Source organism: Rattus rattus, chromosome 4, assembly GCF_011064425.1.
Source record: "Rattus rattus isolate New Zealand chromosome 4, Rrattus_CSIRO_v1, whole genome shotgun sequence".
Classification (NCBI taxonomy): Eukaryota; Metazoa; Chordata; class Mammalia; order Rodentia; family Muridae; genus Rattus; species Rattus rattus.
The window spans coordinates 92,755,706-92,773,734 of NC_046157.1; the positions used below are offsets into that span (position 1 = coordinate 92,755,706).

An 18,029-nucleotide genomic window follows, 5' to 3' on the forward strand; every position below is an offset into this window, starting at 1 on the left:
CATCCCCCTATCCCTAGTCATGCTCCCTTTGCCCTCATGGATTATATTAGCCAATGCTCTATGAAAGCAGGGAGAAATACAGTTGCTGTGAAGAAAAGCATACTCCAAATGCCCTTTTCCTGCTCTAAAGTCTTGCTGAAGTGTCAGCTTGATTTATCAGCATCTGTCATCTCTAAGGCTATAAGCATCAACTCCTGAACAAAACACATTTCACAAGCACAAAGTGGGTTAGAATGTTTTAGTATGTACTTATCACTGTGCTTGGGAGCTGGTCAGCAAGGAGGTCCTCATGCAGAGGTAACCCAAGGCAAGCCCTCTTTACCTTGCACTATATTCCTGTCTAGTACTCTGCTGGGTGAAACAGAAGGAATCACTTCCTGGTGTTTGTAGTACAGTGAAATGGGGAGCAATATCGTCTAGGTTAGTGTGTAGAGATGAACATAACTATAACTTGAGGTGAAAGTGGAGGAACAGGTTGCTTCAAGAAGGTTACAAGGTACTATAGAGGGTCTTGTAACCATTTAGGCTTTTTCTATGTTCACCCAAGTTCCCAAAAAAATGACAATGAGGCTCCACAATTAGCTCTTAACTGAATATTAACCAATTTATACTAATCCAAGTTCTGCAGCCTGCCTAGTTACCTCTCATTAGTTTTGTAAGTCTGACTTTCTCAGAGTCCTGGTGCCAAATCCTCCTGCCATTTCCCCAGGGTTCCCCTCTCTATGCCAGATGTCCCACCCTCTAATCCTGCTCCAACTTACTGTCTACCTCCAGAGGCTCCTGAAGGCAGTTCACATAAACTCACACAGGCAAACACACATGTAAATAAAAATAATGAATCTTTAAATGATAAGAAGAAATGAATTAGAGGACATGTGTAAAGATTTATAATTTTAATGTAAATGCATATTCATATAAAATGAATTATATTTTATTCATTAATATTAATAAGATACTTATTAAAGTTTTTATATCTATAATGTTGTTAACCCTCTAACGTTTTGGAGAGTACTTTAATATTATGTTTCTTGCATTTTAAACATCAGAGCCATGTTAGAAATTGGCAACCCTGCCTGCCAAAATATTTTGAAGAGTCGTTATTTAAAATATGAATATTTATTACAGTTAATCATTAAAAATTAAATCAAATTACATACTAATAGCTGAAAATTACCTTTGAAAACATTTTTAAATAACTCCATCCATTTGGACTTGATTGCATAGTTATTATTTAAAAGTAAGTGAAAAGCTTAACTTTTAAAATTGTGTGCATGTGTGTGTGTGTGTGTGTGTGTGTATGTTTGAGTGTCTGTGTGTGTCTGTGTGTTTGCATGTATATCCCACACCACATATGTACAAGACAAAGGACAATTTGTAGGAGTTGTTTCTATCTTTCCACCATGTGTACCCTGGGAATCAATCTTATCAGCCTTGGTGCCAGCAAACACTAAATTGTCTCGTTGATGCCAAAACATTTATTGTCCCAAAATTCCATTTCATGAGTATGTAAGTCAAAAGAATTCTGGGGATATTATTTGTTCTCACATAGCTATAAGCTGAACACTTTCATTAAACCTTAATCAAATTGGTGTAAGGTGTGTTAATTAGCTTTGCTGGGCAAAGATTTTGGATTGAGGTCTTGATAAGAGGTCTGCTTCAGAATCCTGAGTGCTCAAAGTACAGATGTTAGGCAGCTTTTTATAGTTGTAAAGAATCTCCTATAAATTTTTTAATTCTATAAAAGGTGGTATAAAACATCAGCTAATGTTTAAAATTTTGAAAAATACCAATTAATATTCCTCATTCTTCCTAGCACCATCTTCCTGATTTTTTTATATATTATAGTTCATGCTTCTACCACATCCAAGTATGACGAATGTGTCCCCATTGAGCTCTGACAGGGCCAGCACACACTCATGATTTCCTGAGAAAATGAGTGGGTGGGGCATAGATCTCTTAACTTCTGGACCATCATCATTGTAATGTATATCTCCTGCAGGATGCTCACCTCCTCCTGTGTTGCTTTGCAATTATGATCTTGAAATCTACAAAGACCAGAATAAAATCAGGGACCTAATTTGCTAACTCTTAACCCCATTTTTTAATCCATTAACAAGCCTTTGTAATAACATTTTCATGTGGCTAAAAACTTCTTAATGGTAGTAATACTTAGCTGTAACTTGGCTGTTCATGTGAAGATTTGTTAGAGGTGAAATAATGCCATACTCCCTAACAGAAATAGACTGCTTCCTTGTTAAATGCCAAGGTAAAAGTAACCTTTCACTTCCTTTGATGTTTCATAGGGCTTAGAGTTAGTTACATACCATAATTTTTGCCTGATTTTTTGTTTGTTTTTGTTTTTTGATTTTTTTTTGGAGGTTTATTCTTTTTTTATACAATGCATTGTAATTGCAGCTTCTGTTCTCTCCCCTTCTCCAAAACATCTCTCTCCTCTCCTCCAGATCCTTGCTTCTCTTTCTCTTCAAAAAAAAAAGCAGTCTCCCCAGTGATATCGAACAAACTCCGCATTACTAGATTTGATAAGACCTAGCATAGGAGAGAAAGAATTGTAGGAGCCAGAAGTACTGGAGACACCAGGTGAACGTGGATGGCAGAATCAATTAACTAAGTAGGGCTCATAGGAGTTTACAGAGACCACTGAGCCTGCCTGGTCCACACCAGACCCTTTGCATACATTCAATGGCTCTTTAGCTTGGGTTTTTTTGTTACACTCCAAACAGTGGGAGTGTGGGTGGCTCTGATTCTTTTGCCTGATCATGGGACCTTTTTTGTCCTATTTTTTATTTTTTATTCAGTCTTGATTTGAGGATTCATGCCTTCTCTTATTGTTGATTATTTTTGTTCTTTCAGAGTCCTTGATATCATGGAGCAATTATGTCAATGAAACATTGTCCTAATTATCTAGCAATATATATTTAAAAATATTTCTATATGTGACTTTTTTTTCTTTCCTTTAAGCTATTTTCTTAAACCCCATACCTTTTGGTTAGGTGACCACTGTGAGCATGCCTACTCATTTCCAAAAGTCACCAAGTTGCATTTTTGATCAGTCTGCATCTGCCACAGGGTACACCAGAATGTACTCTAGAGATATAGTGTGAGTACTGATCCCCAGAGAAGCTATAAAAATATTTTTACATCTGCTTAGCTACCCAATGCTATTAATTAGGTAATGCAAGCAGGACCATTTAGATGACCCAAAAGGAACCATTTCTTCAGACAGTATTTTAGTCAGCATTTCTCTATTTCATTCCGACTTAGATACTAGTAGTTGCATCTTGTAATTGGACATGAAGTCATTAATTTTTCTGGAGCCTATTTGAGTAGAGAATGCTTTATTGTGCTCCTACAGCATCTGCTTGACCACATGAGGTTAATTATTTCTATAAAGAGTGGATGAACTCACTGAGAGTCATAAGGCCTAGCTCACTGCTGGTGGTATACGTAAAGTGCCCAAGCAATTCAGGAAATGCCACCCTCCTTTATCTTAGCAGGTAATATATGGCCAGGAGTCTAACATGCCAGACACCGAGCTGGTTTGAAATATATTGCTGCAAATTTTTTTTATATAAACCACTAACATTCCATCCATTTTTTTCAAAGGCAGCCTCTACTGATGTTATTGTAAGTGATACTTAGAAAATTCAAAGTAATATCTTATTGCCAATATTTTATTGTATAAATCATCATCATTCCATTTCCAATGGCAACTTCTACTGATAATATTGTAAGTAATGCTTCTAAAATTCATAGAGGCAAGCATTATAATTTCAGGCTATTTAGTACATACATAAGAATTGCATGCTGAAAATAATTCATAATTTTCTTTCTTATTTTATATTTCATTTTAGGATCTAGTTTTTAGGTATTCTGTTCAAACTGAGAGTACTGATGCAAAAATAACAAGCCAATAAAGTCCTTTTGCATTCTATGAATCAAAAGACATAAATGAACTAAAAATTGGCCTCCAAATATTCTTGCATGTATGATATTTTTGATGTTGTAGATGCATTTTAAATTACTCTTATTATACAAATCATGTTTCTAATGACTTTTAATTGTAACTATATCCTGTATATTAACTTTTAAAGTCATTTATTCTCTTGAAGGAATCAGAAGTATGCTTGCTAAGTTCTCTCTTTCATGATTGAATATATGGACGGACTCACAAAACAGGTTCAAGATTTCCTTTAGCCTGTCATATTTTGGTACACTGTGTGTCCCTTTTCCTGTTGGGCATAAATAGAAATTCCTAATGACTTTCATGGAGAAATGTTAATTAAAAGTGACTTCAATTGTTTGCTGTTACTTATTTTGCCATTGTTCACCAATAGCTCATTTTATTATTTGAAGAGATGTTTATAACAAGAGTTCGCCAATATTAAATATTCTGCCAAGTGAATGAAGCATAATTTTTGTAACATCACATTCTGCTTTCTGTTAGGTGGTTACCTGAGTTCCCCTTATGTATTACACATGCATTCATGTATGCATGCCCATTGTGCTGACCAACTCTTCTAGAGTTTGTCATGCATTTATGCATGGCTATCACACTTTTAAACTCCCATAGTGTGTCAAATGTATTTATGCATGCCCATCAGGCTGCCTCATTTTTGTAGTGAATCATGTGTAATGTATCATGCCCATTAGGCTTCATAGATAGCACCTCATTCTTTCAGAGCTTGATATGATATGAATATAGTGTCTACTTTGCCTTTGGTTCAGCTTTCAAAGCAAATAAATATTCATCTGCTTATCATGCTGAGCCACATAACATGCCATTTTATTAAGAGTGATTACAATGCTTTTTCAGTGGTTTGATAATTTCATTGCTATATGCAATATTAAAACTATACAGTTTGGCAAATGAATGCTGCTTTAGTCATTACTTCCTAAATATTAATATTATTGGCTCAGATGAATCCCTTATAAGGAGTTATCTGAAAAATAAACTTGGCTGTATTAAAAAAGAACATTAGTTGAATTTTTTAATATTTCAAGCAGCTGGCCACATGCTCATTTGATTAGCTTTGGAAAATTCATAAAAAAATAACATTTAGATACTTGTCTTTGTCCAATTCCAAGTTGAAACCAATAAGACTTCTGTGAGTTATAAAGAAAGCTAGAGTTTGGTTGTTGGTAAACAACATTATTTAATAGAAATAGTCTTTAACTAATTAGCCTCAGAAATATGTGTACAGAATTATGTAATACTAGCCAAACTAGGGAACTTGGGTTCTGTTTTGTTGTTTTGTTGTTGTTTTGTTTTGCTCTGCAGTTATTTTTACATTTATCTAATTATCAGAAAAATGCAAGGACAAGAAAATGAATAACATTTTTAGCATAAACAAATAGGAAATTCTGATGTAGGTCTGGTGTAGGGAAATGGTTACAAAGTTATAGTTGAATTTAGTGTCTATGTTATCTGTACTCAAAAACTGGTCCAACAAGGTGTGCCTGTTTATTTTTGGCTTCAACCTAGGAACTTGGGTTTAGGGTAGTGAACAACCCACTGATCTTGTGACCCTGAGTTGGTTATAGGTAACTCTTCCTTTCCTTCGGTAAGTTTGTAATTTTGGAACACATCAAGCAAAGACCTGAGGTGATCCACTACCAGCAAATCTCTGAATGCCAAGCATCTATCATGCTTTCCCTAGTTAGCATTCCAGATGCACTGCTACCTCTGTCAAATCAGCTTGTTGTAACAGAAAAAAACAGTGTCTGTTCCCTAGGCAACAGGAAGTGTCTCTGTCATAGTTCTGAAAGGTAAGAAGTGCAGGATCAAGGGTCTGGATGGTTAATTTCCAAGGGACAGCTCCCTTTCTGCCTAGATCCTCACATGATAATAGGAATAGATCTTCTTTTATGCTGCATATTAAAAGTCACTGTTGTCATTAATGAAGACTCAACCTCTATAATTTGCTAATTCTGTCACCATCAAACCAGGAATGAGTTTCTAAATAGAGAAATTTCAGGAGGATGCCTTCAGTCCTCAGCTGTCACACTTGCTGCTGGGAGGGTGAAGAGCATCCTGTGTAACTTCCTGGAGGAAGGTGACAGAAGCGTGTGCCTCAATTTTGATGAGCTTTTCTTTCGTTGATTTTGTTTGTATTTTTTGTGTGTTCCCTTTTGAATCATTAGCTGTAGAGTTGTGTGAGTGACAAGGTAACTTACTCTAGTAAATCAGAAGTCAAAGGAGCCCAGGGCTGTTACTCTGATATCATTTGCAGATGCTTAAGTCATCACAGTACTAACTACTAAGAGGTTCTCCAGTGAAAATCAAATATTTTTCTCAGTATAATATTAAAACACTTTTCTAAGCCATCCCACAAATGACCTTAGCCCCAACTTTGCGTGTAAATTTGAGCCTTTTAGTTTGTTTAAAGGCATTTCTCTGAAGTTTTAATGATTTGCATGGTACCTGCCCTTTGCATTTGGGTATTAATTGATGGGGTCTCCAACTGTACTCAAAAGACTTTGTCCTTTGTTTCTGCCCTGCTTCTCTTCAGCGCTTATCACAGTGCCCTGTCCCAACACACATTCTTTCATCCACGTAGAGCTATCTTCCATCATTGGTATCTTACTCATTCCTTCTGCAAACTGCAAAGAAGTATATTCTTCAGGCTTCTGCTTTTTGTTGTGTACTAGTAATTTTGGAAAATGAGGTATGAATTTAAACATGTTATGATTATTTTCAGTATTTATCTTATGACTGAGTCTGGAATCTAAGTTTAGCTATTAACAATGGCCTTAAAATGTTAAAAGTCTGAAAGAAAGGGAAGAAGGAAAAGAAAAAGAAAATCTGTGATGACTAAATTTTTAAGGTGTTTCAGCCCTCCTTTCACATGTATCTTGTGCACTGTTGGTTATATCTTTCTCCTTGAAAATATTTCCACAGTAGTTACAATATCCATAGTTTGGCTGACTCCTACACACACATACACACACACACACACACACACACACACAAACACACAATGGGAAGACTGGTAATTACTTTAACTGTAGGATACTCTGTAGGATATGTCCATAGTTCCAGGAAGCCACAAGTTCACATGAGAATGCAGAATGAAATGAGAATGCAGAATGAAATGGAATAGGCAGAGTTCAGAAGAGATTGTGCAGGTAACTCAGGGCAGCTACTCACACTGGCATAACCTCCATCTACCTTTAGCTTGGCAGTTTTGAAAAAATTGACTAGTTTTTCTGTTTCTGGGGGATCTTGAAGGTATTTTCAGATATAATGAGAATGTACTAAAACTGTACAACAATATTATTAAAAGTATAAGTTTTTGCTTAGGCTAAGAACAAAATATTTACTCCATGTTTAATATAGATAAGAATTAAAATGTAGCAGCCAAGTAGCAAAAAGAATGATGTTTTCTTTAGAATACTCTCTAGTAAAAGTTGTCTGTTTAATCTCTTCCTGACCAAAGCAACAGAAGGAATGTCTATAGAAAGTGCCTGTAGTCATTTCTACTTGGGTGGGGTACCTGTTCAATTCTCACCTAGCTGCCAACACAGAGTATTCCCTTTTTACATGCAGAACTCAGAGACCCTTAACAGCCATTTTTTCAAAGATTTGTATCTTAAACCACCTTGATCTTTAAAGCACAATCTACAGAGCACTCTGCCAGATGTATCTGTTACTTACGCTAGCTATATTAGTATACATGGGCTCAGCATCCCATGTGTATTAATCCACCATAATATTATTTTACAAGAGCTATCCTGTTTAAGAATAAAAGACGTGGAGCTAGAGAGATAGCTTAGTGGTTAAGAACATGAACTGCTTTTCTAAAGGACCCAACTTTGATTCTTAGCACTCACAACTGGAAGCTCCCTACCACACGTAACTTCAACTCTAGGGAATTCAATACCCATAACCTGTGAAAGCATCTGGACTCACATGAACACACACACACACACACACACACACACACACACACACACACACACACAAATTTAAAGACCAATGGTGGTGACTAGCTGATGGATTATAAGGTGCCCTCATAGGAATGAAACTATGAAAGCGTCAGCAAGAATGTCCCTCAATATCTGTTCAAGAGTTTACAGGATACCCTGGACACCAGAACATAGGAACGCAAGTCCTGGATATAAAATGATATATTATTTGCATGAAATCTGTAATTCTCCCCATATATTTTAATCATCTCTAGATTTCTCTTAACTACTAATATAATATATGCTATATAGATAGCCCTTATACTGCATCTTGTAGGAAATGTTAAGAAAATAGGTCTATATGTTTTCAATACAGACATTTCTTTCTGAAGATTTCTAAGCAAATCCATAAATAAATTCTAAAATATGAAGTGCTGTTTGAGTGGTAATCACTAATGAGAAGACATTCTAGTACAACATGCAAATGCTTGGATAACAAGTAGAAAGTAACTGATGCAGAAGTAAGATTACAGCTAGACTAGAGAACCCCCACGTCTCCAGTGCTATAGACTTGGGAGATGGGAAGAATTCACCTGCAGAGATTGGAAAAAGCAGAGAGGTGCCAATTTGACAAGGAACAAAGGACTCAATTATCTGTAACTGGATAGCTTTCTTGTCCCCATACACTTGTCTACTAGAAAGCCATGTCAGCGTGAGCTTCTAGATCCCTCTTGACAGAAGCAGATTCCATCATTACTTTCTTTAGCCATTCTCATACAGATTTTTTTTTTATATTTGGGATTACTTTTACTTCTGGTGGTGAGGACAAACCCAGACTTTTTCAGAGGCTACTTCTAGCCTTGGTTTTAAATTTCTGTGGCCTGTATTTGATTAACTTTTGGAAAATATGACAGTCCAAAGAACAAATTAGTTGTAACAGAAGCAGCATGACTTTATATTTTATTCATAGTAAGTAAGACTATCATTTTCTGATAATAGGTTAAGTACACTTTCGTTAAAGTTTCAAGTTGACAGGACTCAGATTCACATAATTTTAACTCCAGAATTTCAGCAGCTGGGACAGGAGGTTCTCAAGTTCAAGGTTAATCTTCAACACATATTGACGTCCTATCTCAAAAACCTCATGATGGTCATGGGAAAGAAAGAAAGACAGAAAGAAGAAAGGAAGGAAGGAAGGAAGGAAGGAAGGAAGGAAGGAAGGAAGGAAGGAAGGAAGAAAGAAAGAGAGAAAGAAAGAGAGAGAGAAAGAAAGAAAGAAAGACAGACAAACTAGCCAAAATGAAGAGCAACAACATCATTTAGGATCAGTTATGACAGCTTTCATGAGATTTATAACTTATTCATCATTCAACAAGCCAGCCTGTTTTCTCTCTTACTATACTCCTGTATTATACAAGATTGTCTCAAAATCCTGGCTCAAGCAGTCTTCTTGCTCGAAAGTAGCCCAGACTATAAGTGTATCACATCAGATCCAACTGGAAAACATAACTTGGTTAATATTAATCTTAAAGTGTACATCTTAATACCATTGCATAGAGCTGTTTCACTGTAGGGCTCTATTTTAGAACCATCTGAAGAATAGTTCATGTTCAATTTCTAATAAGCTTTCATAATCATATTTTATGCCTTTTGTTATGTGCCATCACAGTCCATAGGGGATACATTTGTTGACTTTAAATCAAGAGAGTAACCTGGATGCTATGAGTCACACATTGGAGCAAGTCCCCCTCTATTCAGTTTGATTTTTGTGTGTCAGTTTTAGGTCTGCAGCAATAACTGAATAAGTGAATGGATACATGCAGTATTGTATCTTTATATAGTCATTTGCCCATCAGCCATTATTCATAACGGAAGCTGGAGCACTGCAAATGTAAACTATGTGTATCTCACCATAGTCATTCCTGTCCGTCACAACCACACCAGGCCCAAAATAAATAAGTAAATAAATAAAAATGAATAAAAAAATCTACCCTTTCTTGGAGTTACTTACTGTTCATTTCTTTCCTTGTCAGGAATCCTCGTCATGATGTCCATGTGCCAAGAGGTGCACGTGTATGAGTACATTCCATCTGTCCGACAGACAGAACTTTGCCACTACCATGAGCTGTACTATGACGCCGCCTGCACCTTGGGAGCCTACCACCCATTGCTTTATGAAAAGCTACTGGTGCAGCGCCTTAACACAGGCACCCAGGCAGATTTGCACCACAAGGGAAAGGTGGTCCTGCCAGGCTTCCAGACTCTGCGGTGCCCAGTAACCAGGCCTAACAATACAAACACTTAAAATGGAACTCTTGGGAACTGATGTGCAATAAGGTACTACTGTTGTCCTCAAAGTCACAAAAAAAAATACTTGAAGATAGATTTAGACAATGTGTTGTCTTTAACGGTAACTTAGTGGCCATGAGAATTCCTTCTAGTCTAAGCCATTGGGTAATTATTACTGCTATGAATATAGAAATGGAACTTTAAAACCAGCCAAGAAAGAAGCCAAAACAAGATACATAGAAAACAGAGTTTTACTCATGGACATAATACCTCTAAACATGTTAATCTCTACAGCAGGGACACTCTTTCTCACAGTTGGTTCCAGACACAAGTTGGGATGATACTACTGATGATATGGTTTCCAACTAGAAATATCCAAATTGAGGTCCTGTAAGCTAGCAATCACTTATACGTTAATTTCTCATTAAGCATCTTGTAATCTATGGTGAATGTCTGAATTCTCACTCAGCTGTCTTTGACATTTCTCCGTATATCCTGTCAGGGATGTGATTTTCAACAACAGCTTCACAGCATTGCTTCCCAGTGCTCTCTGAATGTTACAAATGAGAACCAAGCCACACTTAGAAAAGTACAAATCATCCATACCAAGCGATCTAAGAAGCCAAATGAAATTTCTGCTTGCAGCAAAGAACAGGAACGTTGTCTGCCCGCAACATACTGTACCTGACCATCAACACTTAGCACACATCGTATAGTTGGTCGGAACAGGGTCATGAGTGATCAGCTGTCACTACCCTGGCTTTTCAACTTTATATTTCTGGCCTTCAGATCACTCTTCAGCTCTTACATAGCCAGTGATGTGCTGTTCAGTTACTGCATCCCTGCAGGTCAGCCAGGGCCACAGTTGTTCCTTTCAAACTATAAAGAATGGCTTTGAAGCACGTCCTCTGAGCTGCTTGGGATGCACACTTCTCTGTGAGTTCTATAGGAAGCTCTTGTAGGCTTTTCTCAATTATTAGAAACTTGACCCTCATGCTCTGAATGTTGCCCATTCTAAGCATAAACAGCTAGGAATCCATCTTTGTTTTTGCAGGTAAGTTTTATGTTAAGAATGTGATGAAACCACAAAATTGTTTTTAACAAGGTGAATCTATGTTTGACAGATGCAGAGGCAGGAGAAAATATTCTTGCCAGTGTGTACCTGTGTCCAGTTTTTTAAACGAGTCTCCTGTCATTAACACATCTTTTTGTGGGGGTTTTTTGTTTGTTTTTCTAAGAGGATAGTGGAAGAAAAGCACTTTAGAATTCCATAATTAAACAGGCTAGATTGTTATTTAAATATCAAATCAAAGCAACTCACAGTTAAGTCATTTTGGAAATGATAATATCAGTTTAATTAAATGCACCAGCCTACCCCCCTGCAAAATGTGTGGCTATCAAAGTATTGTAGGAAAAAAAAATTTGTTTAACTGTAACTTTGTTCCAGAATGTGCTAATGATTACTTCCTGAGGAAGCAAGGTTTTCAGAGACCACCAGTTTCTGTTGGGGTATTGCCCCCTGCAGAGCTGAAGCAGAACTGCAAAAGACACAGTGGCTTGCTACAGCAGAGAAGATAGGTGGAGATTTCAGTTATGAGCTGTCTGCTGACAGCCCATTCTGAGTATCATCTTCTACTCAGCCTGCTCCAACTATGTAATTTCATGAAAGCTCAGCCTTGTCACCATTCCGACATGCTTAATCATCTTTGTAACTCGAGGAGGCATTGCTCCTGTGAGATGAGCATTTTCTCCTGGAGTCTTTGGAGCTTTCTAGACCTCTCATCTTTTGCTGTTTTAAATGATCATAACCAGTAAGATTTTTTATAGTTTTGAAGGGGATTCACTTACAAGGCATACTTATTATGACAGTGTCTTTCGGTGGCCTGAGAATTTGGTTAGAGAATAACTTATTGAGGTCAGTATAAATATTCAAATTCAAAAGCTCCACAAAACACATTAAAGGTTATGAAGCAACATTCTGTTGCCACAAATGTTCTTTTAAAAGGCTTCTCTCAGTTTTACATGGGTTACAAGAAGACTGAAGAGCATGAAAGAAATTTAATTATTTTTTAATTTATTATGGCCCTAAAGACTTGTGGAAATCAGAGTCTTTTAAATATTCAGTAAATATGGTGCGCATATTAATATGCTGTTGGCTAGGCACTCTTGTTTAAATAGCTTAGCAGATGCTCGCACAATGATGGCTAATATGGTACTTGCTTCTTGTGTTAACAAAATGGGTCCCAACTGGCAATATTTGCCAGACATTGATTAAAAAGTTCAACACCACATTTACTATCCTCAAATGAACCCATAGTACCTGTGGAATAGCAATACTAACCATCCTCCCACCTCATTTCTTCCTGACTCTGGCTCTGGCTCGTCCAGAACTGTCTGACCTCTTCTGTGGAAGGACTCTGATAAGGTCCTCACGGTGCCACCAGTAGTACTTGGTGCTGCTTGCTCCGCCCTGAGGACTGACAGATGTCACAGTCCTTTGTGTTTTGAAAAAATATCACTATTTCTTGTTATTATTATTGTTGTTCCTATTACAAAGACACTAGAGTTATAATGGCAATTCAGCCACTCCAAGATTCTTTCTAACTTGTGTCTCCAGCTGCTCGCACAAGGCAGGCGATAATGTATAATGAACATGCTTAACTACAGACAACTCCATGGAATAATAAGCCCATGTGCTTGACTATGCCAACCACATCCTGTGTTGCAGATTCTGGAAAGACATGTGGTGGTCAAACACAAGCTGCATGTAAACATACAAGATGTGCTTTAATGGGCAAATTTGGGGCTTGAGTACAACTGAATTACTGTGTCTCTGTCTACCTTGTTCTGTGTTGGCATCCAGCCTTGACACAGGATCAGAATTCTCAGCTGGAAGCAGGGATGTCTAGAAGGTGCATAATAAATAAAAACAGACGACTTTTCAGATACAAACTGATAGACAATTTTTCAAGGCTTAAAGTCTCTCTCTCTCTCCTCTTCTCTCCTCTCTCCCTCTCCCTCCCCCACCTCTCTCTCTCTCTCTCTCTCTCTCACACACACACACACACACACACACACACACACACAGCTTAAGGTTGTACACACTCTGCATTCTCTTGTGCACTCTGCATTTCTCCTGTGCTCTCTTCTTTTCTTAAGCTCCCATACTCATACACATTTTTTCATTCCCCTTTCAGTCTCACACACATTCTTCATACACATCTCACACACATCACACAGCCCCACATGCACTCTCCTTTCACTCACACCCACACTTCTCCACACATACCTCACATTTTCTCTTCATTCTTCACATGCTCTTCTTATGTGCTCTGTCTCTCTCTGTCTCTGTCTCTGTCTCTGTCTCTCTCTCTCCTTCACACACACACACACACACACACACACATACATACACACGCACGCGCACACACACACACCTCATGCATACTTCACTCTCTCTTCATTCACTCTCCATTTGCTCTTCACATGCTCACACATACTCACCTCCCATACTCTCTAGCCTTTCTCTCGCCCCAGTCTTTTACTGATTCTCCAAAAGCAGGTAGAAAAAAGACATTATATAGTCATTGCCAAATCAAATTCAAAAGAATAACCACATCCCACAAGGAATTAAGAATTACAATTTTTCCCCAAAGTTTCAAGCTTCCCCTAATCCGAGGCCTATGGCCAAAATAATAATCATTATTATCATTTTTAAACTTTAAATTTTGACTTATTATACTTCAAAGCTCAGACCTCCGAGGTCAGCTGCTTGCATTTTTCTGTGAAGCTCTAATGATAAATGACATAGGCAAAGCTGCCAGGCAGTGGCCAGAAAGAATCAAGTTAACCCTTAACTCAGCAGTTCTGCTAGCTTTCTGCTTCTGCACGTTGCACACAATGACTCTTCTCAGAGTCCCAGTGTTTTGAGTCAGTATATAATTTTATGTATTCTATACTCACTTGTTCAGGAACCACTCTCAAATGTTGTGCAAAATTTTATCTCATAATTCAATAACCTTTACCTTTCTCAGGGTCCCAATGTTGGCTCTATTTCATTTTCTAATAATTTCTTCAAATTTTCTTTGCAAGTTAAGAATTGTGTAGTTATTACATTGCTTCCAAGATGAGAACACACAGCATGCACTTGGTCTCCTGCTTCCTAGGGTCCCAGATGTCATTTCTTTTTTTTACAAGGAGCTGTCATGGTCTTCTGAGATGTCTCCATCCCAGCCCATTTCTGACAGTCCCTGTCATGGTTTGCTGTCCAGCAGTTCTGAGCTCAAGGTGCTTTGATTTAAAATGGCACTTTGCTTGTGTCTTGACCTCTTGGCTTTTTAGCCAATCTCACTTTCCAGTAGTCTTCTGTCATTAGAGCCATATATCTGAACAAAAGTAGTGCTGCAGTGGTCATTAATTTTTTCAAAGAGCCTGGCTTACTCTGTTATGTCTGCGAACCAGTACGTATGCTGGAACAGAGTTCAGACTGTGTTTCTAGCTGGCCATACTCATATAGTCTGGATTGGTTGGGCACTATTCAGGCGCATCAAGTGGAATCAGTATCCTACAAGTTATGATATGATAAAAGACTTTGGTATGCGTCAGCAACTTGATTAAGTTTCACCACATTTTCTTAGGATACAGGTAGAGTAGTCTCCAGACCTGTCCCATCACACTATTTCTATTTGACTTTCTGATAGTCATATATTACTCCATGGCTACATGACTGATAAAGGCAGCTCTGTTTAGACGTAAATAAGTTAGGTAAACAAGGCCTGCATTTCAACACACTTTTTATATCAGGACATTCCATTGTGAGATTTTTCCACATTTCTGTTACTTGGTACGTTTAGATACTTGGTGAGTGTGCAACATTTCTCTAGCAGCTCAAGAAAATAAAATGCAAGCCCTAGTTCTAGTTTTGTTAAATGAATGGAGCCTTGAATAAGAAAAGAAACAGCATATTCCCTACAAGATTAGGGTAGTGACATTTAAGAATTAATATTGCTGTTAGAATTATTATTAACATAAAAGTGTGCATGTAGATAGTTATATAATTGTATATATATACTTATCTACATACATGGTTGATTTTATTATCTTTTCATTCATCTTTATAATTAGAGCCTTACAATAAATTTTATTTTAGTTATTAAAACACTAAGTTTTTTTAAGAGAAGGAAGCAAATGTTTTATGTCCTTCTGCTAAAAATTAGTATTTCTCCTGCCCTCACTACAGAAACACTCATATTCTATATATCTTGGCCACATTAACAAAAAACAACCAGAATATTGAAAGGTACCATTCACAGAACCATTACTCTAGTGTAGTGTTTAGTCAGAAGCATGATATAGCTCTGAATTTTGAAGAGTTTGTTGATTGCCCATGGCTTTTATAAGATTAAGGGAAGAAATATTTGTTGATTCTCTGGAAAATAAATTTCAACAAAATAAGTACAACAGTAGCATTAAAACTTAAGTTTACAACACACACCCTGTTATACTCTAGATAAATACATATAGAATCTTTCCACTGGAAACCAGTGAAATTTTTTAAAAGCTTGGGGAATTTTTTTGTATGATAATTTTTAAAACAATATGTGTTCTCTTTAAACTGATTGATGGCTTGAGGTTTTCCAAGAAGCACATTTTAAAAGTGTTTGTAAACATTTTAACACTTGAATATTTTGTATTTTGTTTTTGTATATTTTTATGTGTACACAGTGTACAGATTTGTAAATAAAACATGTTTTCATTTATCTAGAAGTGTCTCTGTTTTAATCTGGAAAAATTGAACATGTAAATAATTGAGCAGCCATGCAACCCTTCTGGAGACATTTAAGGCATTGAAGAACACTGAGCCTTAAAGAGAATGAGAAACATGAGTGACCACAGGCATCCAGAGAGTTCCCAAGGATCGAGCTTAGTCAGAAATCAGAGGCAGCTTAGGTGTAGATCATATTTTCTTCCTGGTTAAGTGTCACATGGAGACAAATGGCATGGTTGAAAATCAAGTAGAAAGAACACAATTTTGGCTAATATTGCCTTTAGAACCAAATGTTAGGTTGTGATTAATTTTGTTACTCTTCTTACTTACCAGGCTTCAACCATCAGAGGTCTTCACACCTACCATGGAAAGGAAAAAAAAATCAACAAACTAGGTCCTGAAAGGCCATTCTGGGTCATTTGTAGTTTTATGACTTGAATGTAAAGGAATCCTCAAATCAGATCAGGTGTAGGGGTTGGATGTGAAGACAGATGTGGACAGTTTGGGGAGCTTAGGAAGCATAGATCCTTCTCTGATAGCTTGGAGAAGACCTCTCTTTTTGCACCATTGGCCATTTGTGATTTGAGGATCACAAAATTGCAGTTTACTTCTAGATACTTAAAACTGGTGTTCTATGTTGTGAAGAATAAGATTGGGTAGAAGGTCGCTGCTACATGCCCAGAATGCATGCTGAGATCTATGATATGAGACTTTTAAGGCAGTGCCTCCCCAAGCAGCTGCCATTATTCTTGAAAGTCCCACTGCCCAGCAAGACAAAGATATATTTTTACATAGACTACTAACTCTGCACAATGACATTTCAATTAATTGAAAGACTGTATAGTCAGCTCTTTATACTATATAGTCATGGTAGTGGGGTATACTTTCTAGGTTTTCTTACTTGTGAAACTAGTGTTCAGAAAATGTGGAAACTGCCTAGTCATGTGTTTCTGATAACATATCTCCATCATTAAGCAAATATACTTATTATATTAGGAGAAGTAGTGATTTGAAATTTATAGATAGACTTTCCCAGACCTCTGAGTTTCCAGAGCTCTGGTATGGAACTGAACTACATATACCAGGCAAGTACACTTCTTACTTTGTTCTAAAAAGCTGATATCTCATTGCTATAGCTGAATGATGACATGAAGTGTAGCTGACAGAAGGCCACCATTGAATGATATTCCGTAACTCTTTCCTCCTAGTCTAAATGAACAGTCAGGAAACAAGTCAGGCTAACTTAAAGATTGATATTCCAGCATACACAGATTTACAGATCAGTAAAGTCAAGGTATAGCAGGAATCAATGATACTGAAAAATGCAGTACTGTTTTTTTCTTCACTGACTTCATTATCATTCCAAGGTGAGAGGAAAACATAGTAACCAATGATTAAAATAACCCATTTTGCAGTTGTATGTTAAAAATATAATTGTGAGATTATAAAGCCTGAAAGGGAGAGCCATGGTGCTCTGAAAGAACGTGGAGAATTTTACCCTGATGATATCCACATGTCTGGGCTCAGTACAGGAAGAGAGAGTGGTAGTTGATGAGGTAGTTGAGAAGCACTACCAAGTGGAAGTAAACCACTAAAGAAGGTCGTGTAGGTATCATACTTGCTGTGTTTTCAACAATGAATTCATATATAGACTCAGATTTTACATAGCCCTGGTGATAAAACAACAGCCCAATTCACCTAGAGACCAGTGAGGCTTGCCTCCTGTGCATGGAACTTACCTGATAGCCAAAACTGACCTACAGTTGCTTACATTTAACCCCGCACATTGGCCAATCAGAACTATAAGTCTCTAAATATGAATGCATGAGAAAACTTGGATCAGAATTGTCAGCAGTTTGTGTGTGTGTGTGTGTGTGTGTGTGAGAGAGAGAGAGAGAGAGAGAGAGAGAGAGAGAGAGAATGACAGCATCCCATTACCTTTCATTATCTGCTTTTTGTCTGAGCTTTGAGTCCGTGTTCTAATAAATAAGGTTTACCTGTGTTTTTCTTGGTCCAGATTATTCTATATTGTTTTCTGGACCCAAGA

At 37.2% G+C, this 18,029-nt stretch overlaps 1 protein-coding gene across 6 annotated transcripts in view; it reads left to right on the forward strand.

Moving 5' to 3' along the window:
* St6gal2 (ST6 beta-galactoside alpha-2,6-sialyltransferase 2) overlaps positions 1-18,029 on the forward strand; it is a 91,789-nt gene that overhangs the window by 65,496 nt on the left and 8,264 nt on the right. For 5 of the 6 annotated variants that reach the window (XM_032900832.1, XM_032900831.1, XM_032900834.1 and 2 more), the window contains one exon: positions 9,960-10,917. In XM_032900832.1, coding sequence (XP_032756723.1) covers positions 9,960-10,231 — 272 coding nt within the window. In that variant the 3' untranslated portion in view covers positions 10,232-10,917. Of the gene's footprint in view, positions 1-9,959; positions 10,918-18,029 lie in introns of those variants that run through there. The other variant, XR_004387700.1, reaches the window with a different exon arrangement.